The sequence below is a fragment of the Gymnoscopelus microlampas genome (assembly GCF_963454915.1).
Source record: "Gymnoscopelus microlampas genome assembly, chromosome: 21".
Lineage (NCBI taxonomy): Eukaryota > Metazoa > Chordata > Actinopteri > Myctophiformes > Myctophidae > Gymnoscopelus > Gymnoscopelus microlampas.
This window is the reverse complement of record NC_139958.1, coordinates 11,436,105-11,447,751: the sequence shown is the minus strand read 5'-3', so window position 1 is coordinate 11,447,751 and position 11,647 is coordinate 11,436,105. Positions and strand designations below refer to the sequence as shown.

At 40.4% G+C, this 11,647-nt stretch overlaps 2 protein-coding genes across 2 annotated transcripts in view; both read left to right on the top strand.

Moving 5' to 3' along the window:
* Positions 1 to 370: 370 nt before the first annotated feature.
* LOC311037800 (galectin-5-like) lies at positions 371 to 9,428 on the top strand (the record flags this gene model as incomplete). Its single annotated transcript, XM_084047090.1, has 5 exons — positions 371 to 382; positions 1,327 to 1,415; positions 2,041 to 2,203; positions 3,124 to 3,258; positions 9,363 to 9,428. 5 exons carry the CDS (start codon positions 371 to 373, stop codon positions 9,426 to 9,428), a joined length of 465 nt encoding a protein of 154 aa, XP_083903216.1.
* A 68-nt stretch (positions 9,429 to 9,496) lies between these two features.
* Positions 9,497 to 11,647, top strand: part of LOC311037799 (32 kDa beta-galactoside-binding lectin-like) — a gene marked incomplete at both ends in the record, with an annotated part of 49,440 nt that continues 47,289 nt past the window's right edge. Inside the window, 3 exons of the mRNA XM_084047089.1 lie at positions 9,497 to 9,508; positions 10,452 to 10,540; positions 11,229 to 11,391. Of these exons, the coding sequence (XP_083903215.1) occupies positions 9,497 to 9,508; positions 10,452 to 10,540; positions 11,229 to 11,391 (264 nt within the window). The remainder of the gene's footprint in view (positions 9,509 to 10,451; positions 10,541 to 11,228; positions 11,392 to 11,647) is intronic.

The window sequence follows — 11,647 nt, the reverse complement described above, 5'->3', positions numbered from 1 at the left end:
TATAGAGTGGATGCTCACTAAACAGTACGAAGTGTCCTGCAGGCATCAGTGTTCCAGGTAGTTACCAGGGTGTTATTGCTGCGTTCGTCATTTTCCATTGTGAGCTCCAAGAGACTGACGGTAAGAATTGAGAGTGTTTACATGACGATAAATGTATGTATTTCTGATATGTTTTACAGTTTTGTGTGTATATCTCATGTCAGTAATTTGTTGTTGTTTGTGTTTCCTTTCCTAGGTTCATAACCTGCTGCTTGTGTGACTGGCTAGATAATAGTACAACTACTGACTACTGGCTAGTGTAGAAACCTGACCATCAGCTGTGTGAAAGTGAACAGAAGACTATTTGGGGGACAATAAGCATACCCACATCATGTCTGCCATGGTATGTATGTCTATTTCATGTAGTCTGCCGTGTCAGCCTGTATAGATTTAGCTGTTAGACCTTTAGGCTGGCCGTATACTTTAGACTGACAATTATATTTTCTATTCCATATTTGGTTATTTTTATTGTCTCCACCATTGAACCATGAAAGCTTTGTTCTCGTCTGCACCAATTTCTTAACAGCTTCAGAGCAGAGTTCATGCTTTTATCTGTTCCATTCATCAATCTATTTCTGTCGGTCTATTTTGTGGGAGGTCCGCTATTTCTCAAGTCCGCTCGGACGCATGCCTTACGGGACCAAAGCTTGCGTACAGTATATGCCATTAGAATGCCTTATTATTCAGACAAAATCAATTGCAATCGTGCCAAACCTCAATATGCAAACCTTTGTATGCATATTGTAGACATGATGCAACATTGCAAATTCCACAGATTTTATTTCCATTCAGTTGACGCATTTAGAGCAGAATTATTAGCCGTGTTTTGCCGTTTTTGCCAAGTGTGGCCACAGTGTCACCTATTGGACTTTCATGCCAACTCCATATGTCACGCTATTAATTTATAATATCGACCACATCTGATGAACGCAGTCTTACCTTAAGAAGATACAGTATAGATGACATCTAGCTACCTGTGTCCATTACTACATTTCCAATTCCGATGTAGGAGTCGGACAGTGGAGAGTTCGTCCAAAGGACAGATTCCCCTCAGTAGGCTAATCAATAAAGCTCATACAAGATGGTCATATTATACCAGCTTGCGGCAATCTTTTTTTTGCCCCGATGCCGTCTTTTTTTTGTTGTATCTGCAGCAGAAAATATAATGTAAACAAATGAATAAATTCAACATTACCAACAAATGGACTTGAGTAATCCAATTGAAAATAGTAGAGCATGTTATGGATCTACTTTCAGTCAACACTAATTTACTGTTATATCTTTTAGGCGGTTCCCTACAAGAATTCCATCAACGGTGGTCTTTCTCCTGGTCGGACCATCATTATCCAGGGAGTGGTTAATTCCGATGCCGATTGGTAAATAAATAAAGTCATGCAGGTCAAGTGCAAGTAACACTTGACCACTTACATCCCAGCATCCCAGTATTCTGGGGATAACCTTTGCAGAAAATGCGTTGTGAGATTGTAAATTGGCCATTTTCAGCGAAGAAATTTAGTGTAGAGCAAAGACAGTCACTAGTGTCTAATGTAGAGCCCTCAGGGACTTGGGTTAACACAGTACAGCAGGGGTCTTCAACAGGGGGTCCGGGACCCCTAGGGGGTCCTCAGAGTTACTATAGGGGGTCCGCCAAATCTTTGTGATATGATTTTTCTTTTTTTTACCGTAACCACTTGAACCCTAGTATCCCTTTTCTGAGGAGAACTTTGGCCAAAAATAGCAGATCTACAAGCTCACAACGCCTCGCGCTGCGAGGCGTTGTGAGCTTGTAGATCGGCTATTTTTGGCAAAGAGGTTTATAGGTGTAGAGGGAAAAAAGAGCAGACCACGTAAACAAAAATTGTTGAATCTGAAACAGAATTTTATACGATATAGAGGGGGTCCCTGCTTCATCTCTCTCTCAGCTAGGGGATCCTTGGCCTGAAAACATTGAAGACCCCTGCTGTACACCAACACCACTTTCCCTTGTGCTTTCTCATGCAGGTTCACAGTGAACCTTTGGTTTGAGTCTGGCATCGCTCTGCATTACAACCCGCGTTTCCACGAGGACAAAGTGGTGCGTAACTCGGCATGCGCAAGCGGCAACTGTTGGGGAGATGAGGAGCGCTCTGGAGGAATGCCCTTCCAACGAGGCCAGCCATTTACGGTAAGTCACAGCTTATATATCACAGATACAAGGAAGATGGAGTGACAATGGAAACAAGCCCTTAGGGCTATTTGTGTTATCCTTTTTGCATCATTGCATCATTGTACCACTGTACTTTTGGCAAACTGTTAATTCAGTGGTGTGAAGTAACTAAGTACATTTACTCAAGTACTGTACTTAAGTACAATTTTGAGGTACTTTTACTTTACTGGAGTATTTCCAATTGTCTATACTTTTACTTCTACTCCACATACATCTCAGAGGCAAATATTGTACTTTTACTCCACTACAATTTCTGAAAACTTTAGTTAGTACTTACTTTGCAGATATACGTTATTACATCGTAAAACACACATTAACCACTTTAGCCCGATTTTATACCTTGGCTATTTGAAAATAGCCGATCTACAAGCTCTCAACGCTTTGCATCGCGACGCGTTGTGAGCTTGTAGATCTGCTATCTTCAAAGATTTTTGTACTTTTGCTTTTGGTACTTTAAGTACATTTTGATACCAATACTTTTGTACTTTCACTCAAGTAAATTATGGTTATCGGACTTTTACTTGTAACAGAGTACTTCTACATTGCAGTGTTGATACTTTTACTTAAGTAAAACATTTGAGTACTTTTTCCACCACTGCTGTTAATAAAGTATTCAATTAATCAATCAATCAAGATACAAGATGATACGTAATATAACACATGACAACGCAAGGTAATACACGATACAATGTGTGTTAAAAAGCCATAGAAGTGTGAATTTAGTCATAAATATCTTCCACAGTGACTATTTTTAACTAGACTTTTAGAATCAGTGTGCACTTTAAAATGCATTAAAAGTCAATGATAAATGTCCTTCTTTACTCTGGCACATTTGCACGTGAATAACTGAGATGTGCTACGGTCTCTCTCTCTTTTAGCTGACCCTATGCTGTGAGGAGGACTCTTTCAGGATCGTGGTGGATGGGAATCAGGCACACACCTACAATCATCGCTACACCACCCTGCAGCAGATCAACGTGTTGGAGATTACTGGAGACATCACTTTGACTTCTGTTTTGTTGTATTAGGCTTGTGTAGTGGTGGAAAGCAACTAAGTACATTTACTTAAGTACTGTACTTAAGTACAATTTTGAGGTATTTGTACTTTACTTGAGCATTTGTACTTTACTTGAGTATTTCCAATTTCCATTTTTACTTCTACTCCACTACATCTCAGAGGCAAATATTGTACTTTTACTCCACTACAATTATTTGCAAACTTTAGTTACTAGTTACTGTGCAGATATAAATTATGATATTATGAAACATACATTAACCACTTCAGCCCTATTTTATACCTAGGCTATTTGAAAATAGCCGCTCTACAAGCTCACAATGCGTCGCATCGCAATGCGTTGTGAGCTTGCAGATCTGCTATTTTCAAACATTTTAGTACTTTTACTTTTGGTACTTTAAGTACGTTTTGATGCCAATACTTTTGTACTTTTACTCAAGTATTTTTTTGTATTCTGGACTTTTACTTGTAACAGAGTATTTCTATATTGCAGTATTGGTACTTTTACTTAAGTAAATAATTTGAGTACTTTTTCCACTACTGGGCTTGTGTGTTTCGCTCAAGATTAAAGACCACCACAAAACCAATATCACTGATTTGTCTTTCATTTACTCTACTGTAAGTCAGAGCAGGATTTCTTCCCCTTTCTAGTTTTCTTCCAATATTGTTTAATTTACAGCAATTACTTTTATGTTTGTATTGTTTTGAAGATGTTAGTTCCATAAATAGTCATTTAAAACTGATGATAGCTGATTGCTTTGATTATGCCTTTATAGGGTTACGGTTATAGCTTTACCGCATCCCTGTGATATTAGTAAGTACATTTGAAAGTGAATTTGATTTATAAAGCACATTTCAAAACAAGGTTACAAAGTGCTGTACAATGGAACACGATTAAACAAAATTAACCAGTTAAAAACTGAGTATAAAGGTATATAAATAGAGTAATAAAACAATACAACAAGGATTAAAACAAAGCAATTTGTCCATGAAAGTCAAGTAGAACTTCATGGGGAAAAATGCTTACGGAACAAATGTGTTTTTAACATCCTCTTAAAACCTTCAACAGACTGCATTTTTTAAGGCCAATGGTAGGGCGTTCCACAGTGTGGGAGCAACCACTGCGAAAGCTTTTGAGATTGGACGCAGGTATTTTAAGAAGGCCTTTGTCAGAGGACCTGAGGGATCTCACATTGTCCTTAGGGGGCAGTAGGTCCGAAATATAAGGTGGGGCCAGCCAGTTAAAATAATTTTAAAATCTATTCTGGACTTAATTGGTAGCCAGTGCAGTGCGGCTAACACTGGAGTTATGTGTGCTCTGCGGTTGGTGTTAGTGAGGACTGGCTGCCGTATTCTGCACTAGTTGAAGTCGGGATAATGATGAACGGCTCAGGGTGGTATAGAGTCCGTTGCAATAGTCAAGACGGGAAGAGACAAAAGCGTGCACGATTTTGACATGCCCAGTGGGGGCTGTACGTGGCCCCTGGTGTGACTATTGTCAAGGCAGACCTTATGGGGTTAGCACAATAAGCTGCAGTCTGTGATGTTCAGAATAGTCGAGCAGCAGTCAAAAACAATGGAAAAAGTGCCGTGGTATCATATACAACTAGAAAAAGTGCTCCTCGGAGGACAGGTCTCCGCCAGGTCAGTTATTAGGTTATTGTGGGCCAGCAATGTTCGGAATTCGCCAATCAAGATGGAATATGAAAAATCGGACGGAACCATCTTGATCACTTGACTATAGAGATAATCTGTACCGATTTGCATTATGTTTGGACAACATTTGTAGGAGTAATACAACAAAGAAAAATCGGCCTCCTGGTGGTGCTATATTAGGGAAATGTTGAAAGGGTGGCATTTGTTCCTCAACATAGTGCCAATGTGTGTGCAAAGTTTCACCGCAATCGGACGCTGCGTTCATGATTTGCGGCATTGTGTTCAAAACGGGCCACTCCTGAAAACTTTAGATGTCAATCTTTGCCAATCAAGATGGAATATGAAAAATCTAACAGATCCGTCTTGATCACATGACTATAGAGATCATGTGTACCGATTTGCATGAAATTTGGATAAAATCTGAAGGCTTAATATCAAAAAGATTGTTTTACATAAGTCGGCCTCCTGGTGGCGCTGTAAAAAGCAGATGTGAACTAGAAAAAGTGCTCCTCGGAGCACAGGTCTCCGCCAGGTCTCCGCCAGGTCTCCGCCAGGTCAGTTACGTTATTGTGGTGGCGCTATAATAGGCCAATGTGAAAAGGGTGCCATTTGTTCAAGGGCTTTTCATTGCAATCGGACACTGCATTCATGATTTGAGGCATTTTGTTCCAAAAATGTGTTTTGCTAAATTAGACCTGCTGGTGGCGGGCAAATGTGACAAGGGTGGCATTTCTTCCTCGGCCTAATAGAAATGTGCGTGTGCAATTTCACGGAAATCACAAGCTGCGTTCATGATTTGAGGCATTTTGTTCAAAACGGACCAATCCTGCAAACTTTGGAAGCCAATCTTAGGCAATCAGGATGGAATATGGGAAATCGGATAAATCTGTGTTGATCACATGACTATAGAGATACTGTGTACCAATTTGTGTGATGTTTGGACAAAATCTGTAGGAGTAGTATCAATAAATGTGTTTTGCACATATCCTCCTGGTGGCACTATAACAGGCCAATCTGAAAAATGTGGGCCAGAGGTTCTGAATTGGCATCCAGGGAGTATGCGTGCAGTTTCGCAGCGGCCCAAATTTTTCACATGGGCCTTTTATAGCGCCACCAGGAGGCCGATTTGTGCAAAATACATTTTTGGACAGTACTCCTACAGATTTTATCCAAACATCACGCAAATCGGTGCACAGTATCTCTATAGTCATGTGATCAACACGGATCTGCCTGATTTTCCATATTCCATCCTGATTGGCTAAGGTTGGCTTCCAAAGTTTGCAGGATTGGTCCATTTTGAACTAAATGCCTCAAATCATGAACGCAGCTTGCGATTTATGTGAAATTTAACACGCATGTTCCCACTAGGCCGAGGAAGAAATGCCATTTGAAAATGTTCAAATCAGCCTCATGGTGGCGCTATAAAAGGGCGATTTGTGTTTTTAACTATAACTGCACCGATCTGCGTGAAACTTTGCACACATACTCCCTAGAGGCCAAGGAAAAACATCTGCCCTGCATTTTTCACATTAGCCTTTTATAGCGCCACCAGGAGGCCGACTTATGTAAAACCTTTTTTTTTTAGATTAAGCCTTCACATTTTATCCAAATTTCACGCAAATCGGTACACATGATCTCTATAGTCATGTGATCAAGATGCATCTGTTTGATATTTCATATTCCATCGTGATTGGCTAACATTGACATCTAAAGTTTGCAGGAGTGGCCCGTTTTGAACAAAATGCCGCAAATCATGAACACAGCGTCCAATTGTGGTGGAACTTTGCACGCACATTTGCACTACGTTGAAGAACAAACGCCACCCTTTTAACATTGCCCTATTATAGTGCCACCAGGAGGCAGATGTTTCTTTTTTATATTACTTTTAATTTTGTCCAAACATGCAAATCAGTACACATGATCTCTATAGTCAAGTGATCAAGATGGATCTGTCAAATTTTTTATATTCCATCCTGATTGGCGAATTCCGAAAATTGCTGGCCCACAATAACCTACCTGACCTGGCGGAGACCTGTGCTCCGAGGAGCACTTTTTCTAGTTTTCAGAATGTTTCAGGATATATAGTCATAATAAGTTAAAAAAAAACAACTGTATATGTAATTCTAAGCTCTGACCTACAGTGTTGAAATCAGGGGACTTTGCACATGTCAAATGAGAGTGTTGAGAGAGTTGATTGATTAGATCAGATAGGAAGCTTGAGGGACAGTAGTCACTGTTATAGAACAGTGCTGGAGCCTGAGTTGCGACATTTATAGTGTAGCACATTAAGTCAATATTCCATCAGAATCTTTCACTTGGTGATACAAGCACCAAAATTGGCACAAATGATGTCCAGGATGTACTATCTAAGAAAAGTACGAGATCCAGCTGACAATCCAAGATGGCCGCCAGTTTTCAAGATGGCCGCCTCATCAAATGCAAAATAAATGTTTTTTGAAGTAAAACTTGAATGAACACAAATGTATTAATGATCCAAACATCAAAATGAATGTATTCTGACTGGAAGAACTCAATAGTGTCAATTGAATTCCAATATGGCCGCCAGTTTTCAAGATGGCGGTTATTACGTGACTCAAAATGAGCATTTTCGGAAGCTGTCTGATCACAGATATTGCATTAAGTTGAAGGGAAACATCCATGATCATTCATTGAAATGCTGTGGTCAAGCTCTATTGGTTTGTCATTTTTTATAAGAGTGATGTCAAAGCACAACCCGGGCACACTGGTGACATCACTGCTGTGAGACTCAGCATGGGGTTCAGTGTCGGCTTGTAGTGTACTAGCTAGGTGTAGTTTACTAACTGCTGTAGTGGTGTACTCATTGTAGTTTGTACTGTAGTATACGTTAATGTCCCAAATGCTAATAAGCCCCTGTATATATCTCAACTACAAGTTTAGTTTGTTGTAGTATTGTAGTTAGATTGCCGCACCTGAATTGACAGGATGTGCCAGCGCGAGAGACAAACAAACTCATCAGCCTTGAAGGCTTAAGTCCTTGCAACCACGAAGAAGCTGACTCCAGCATCTTCACACATGCTCTCCATGCAGCCAAGCAACAAATGAAGTCTGTGTTGATTGAGGCATGCAACACAGATATTCTTGTTGTTGCAGTCAGTGCAGGCTTAGAAATTATGTGGGTATAATTTGGCCAGGGTCAGTCCATTAGGTGATTGCCAATTCATGATATGGTAGTAATTGTTGGCCCAGAGAAATCCAGTGGCATGCTGTCCTTCCACGCCAGTGGAAAGACAGTTGTGTCAGCTTTTCATGGTAAAGGCAAGAAAACTGCATGTCAGGCAACAGTGTGCAAAATGCAAACTGAAAGCCCTGCCAACTGTGGCTGGCAAAAAGATGGAGAGGTCTGGACAATCCCTCCACCTATTGTTCAGACTTGTGAGCAGTTGACAAAATGTGTCTAAAAGACTGAATCCCGAGGACGATGCAAATGCTACCACTTCATGCTTAAGTGTACACAGTTGTGTGTCTGCAAATGTGAGGACTAAAAGAAGAACCAAACTGCTACGGTTTGGTTCCATATGACCAAAGTGCAGTCCAGTCCAGTCCAGCATAATACAGTACAGTCCAGTACAGTACTACAGTCCAATACAGTACAGTCCAGTATAATACAGTCCAGTCCAGTCCAGTAAAGCACAGTACAGTGCCGTACAGTGCAGTACAGTATAATACAGTGCCGTACAGTGCCTACAGTGCCGTACAGTACAGCACAGCACAGTACAGTATAATACAGTGCCGTACAGTGCCTACAGTGCCGTACAGTACAGCACAGCACAGGACAGTACAGCACAGCACAGCACAGCATTTGTATCATCATAATATCCAATAATAAAAATTTTGTAAATGCAGAATTGGATTTCACATACTCAAAAACATATATTTGGATGTATAGACCATCAAAATAGGATTATTCAATCAAAATATAGTTCAAACACCATTTAAAACCACTTCGAATGGCGGCCATCTTGAAAAATGGCGGCCATATTGTTTTTTCAAGTGGATCTCGTACTTTTCTGAGAGAGTAGGTTCTGAAGCACTTGTGTGCCAAATTTGGTGCTTGTATCACCAAGTGAAAGATCGTTTCAACAATGTGCTCCACTATTAAGACAATACACAAGTCACATGATTAATCAACGGAAGGTTTCACCCACATGGGTAGACCAAACCCATATAAATAGAGTGGATGCTCACTAAACAGTACGAAGTGTCCTGCAGGCATCAGTGTTCCAGGTAGTTACCAGGGTGTTATTGCTGCGTTCGTCATTTTCCATTGCGAGCTCCAAGAGACTGACGGTAAGAATTGAGAGTGTTTACATGACGATAAATGTATGTATTTCTGATATGTTTTACAGTTTTGTGTGTATATCTCATGTCAGTAATGTGTTTTGTTGTTTGTGTTTCCTTTCCTAGGTTTATAACCTGCTGCTGTGTGACTGGCTAGATAATAGTACAACTACTGACTACTGGCTAGTGTAGAAACCTGTCCATCAGCTGTGTGAAAGTGAAGAGAAGACTATTTGGGGGACAATAAGCATACCCACATCATGTCTGCCATGGTATGTATGTGTATTTCATCTAGTCTGCAATGTCAGCCTGTATAGATTTAGCTGTTAGTCCTTTAGGCTGCATACTTTAGACTGACAATTATATTTTCTATTCCATATTTGGTTATTTTTATTGTCTCCACCATTGAACCATGAACGCTTTGTTCTCGTCTGCACCAATTTCTTAACAGCTTCAGAGCAGAGTTCATGCTTATATCTGTTCCATTCATCAATCTATTTCTGTCGGTCTATTTTGTGGGAGGTCCGCTATTTCTCAAGTCCGCTCGGACGCATGCCTTACGGGACCAAAGCTTGCGTATATACCATTAGAATGCCTTCTTATTCATACAAAATCAATTGCAATCGTGCCAAACCTCAATATGCAAACTTTTGTATGCATATTGTAGACATGATGCAACATTGCAAATTCCACAGATTTGTATTTCCATTCAGTTGACGCATTTAGAGCAGAATTATTAGCCATGTTTTGCCGTTTTTGGCAAGTGTGGCCACAGTGTCGCCTATTGGACTTTCATGCCAACTCCATATGTCACGCTATTAATTTATAATATCGACGACATCAGATGAACGCAGTCTTACCTTAAGAAGATACAGTATAGATGACATCTAGCTGCCTGTGTCCATTACTACATTTCCAATTCCGATGTAGGAGTCGGACAGTGGAGGGTTCGTCCAAAGGACAGATTCCCCTCAGTAGGCTAATCAATAAAGCTCATATACTGTACAAGATGGTCATATTATACCAGCTTGCGGCAATCTTTTTTTTGCCCCGATGCCGTCTTTTTTTTGTTGTATCTGCAGCAGAAAATGTAATGTAAACAAATGAATAAATTCAACATTACCAACAAATGGACTTGAGTAATCCAGTTGAAAATGATAGAGCATGTTATGGAACTACTTTCAGTCAACACTAATTTACTGTTATATCTTTTAGGCGGTTCCCTACAAGAATTCCATCAACGGTGGTCTTTCTCCTGGTCGGACCATCATTATCCAGGGAGTGGTTAATCCCGATGCCGATTGGTAAATAAAGTCATGCAGATCAAGTGCAAGTAACACTTGACCACTTACATCCCAGCATCCGTATTCTGGGGATAACCTTTGCAGAAAATGCGTTGTGAAATTGTAAATTGGCCATTTTCAGCGAAGAAATTTAGTGTAGAGCACAGACAGTCACTAGTGTCTAATGTAGAGCCCTCAGGGACTTGGGTTAACGCAGTACAGGGTTTAACCCGTTAAGACCTGGAACGCATCTGTGTCACTTTTCCATTTGAGCTAAAAAGCATTATTTTACACTTTGGCTATTCAACTTTTTTTGCTGAATGTTCTACCATGACCTTGCCAGAATAGGAATGCTAGGGTTCATGTGGTTAATTGAGAAGAGAGTAATATATTACTCAGTTTTTTTACCTTAACCACTTGAACCCTAGCATCCCTTTTCTGAGGAGAACTTTAGCCAAAAAATAGCAGATCTACAAGCCCACAACGCCTCGCAGTTGTAGATCGGCTATTTTTGGCAAAGAGGTATAGGAGTAGAGGGAAAAAAGAGCAGACCAAGTAAACAAAAAAAGTTGAATCTGAAACACTATTTCATACAATATAGAGGGGGTCCCTGCTTCATCTCACTCTCAGCTAGGGGATCCTTGGCCTGAAAACATTGAAGACCCCTGCTGTACACCAACACCACTTTCCCTTGTGCTTTCTCATGCAGGTTCACAGTGAACCTTTGGTATCAGTCTGGCATCGCTCTGCATTACAACCCGCGTTTCCACGAGGACAAAGTGGTGCGTAACTCGGCATGCGCAAGCGGCAACTGTTGGGGAGATGAGGAGCGCTCTGGAGGAATGCCCTTCCAACGAGGCCAGCCATTTACGGTACAGTCACAGCTTATATATCACAGATACAAGGAAGATGGAGTGACAATGGAAACAAGCCCTTAGGGCTTTTTGTGTTATCCTTTTTGCATCATTGTATAATTGTACCACTGTACTTTTGGCAAACTGTTAATTCAGTGGTGTGAAGTAACTAAGTACATTTACTCAAGTACTGTACTTAAGTACAATTTTGAGGTACTTTTACTTTACTGGAGTATTTCCAATTGTCTATACTTTTACTTCTACTCCGCTACAT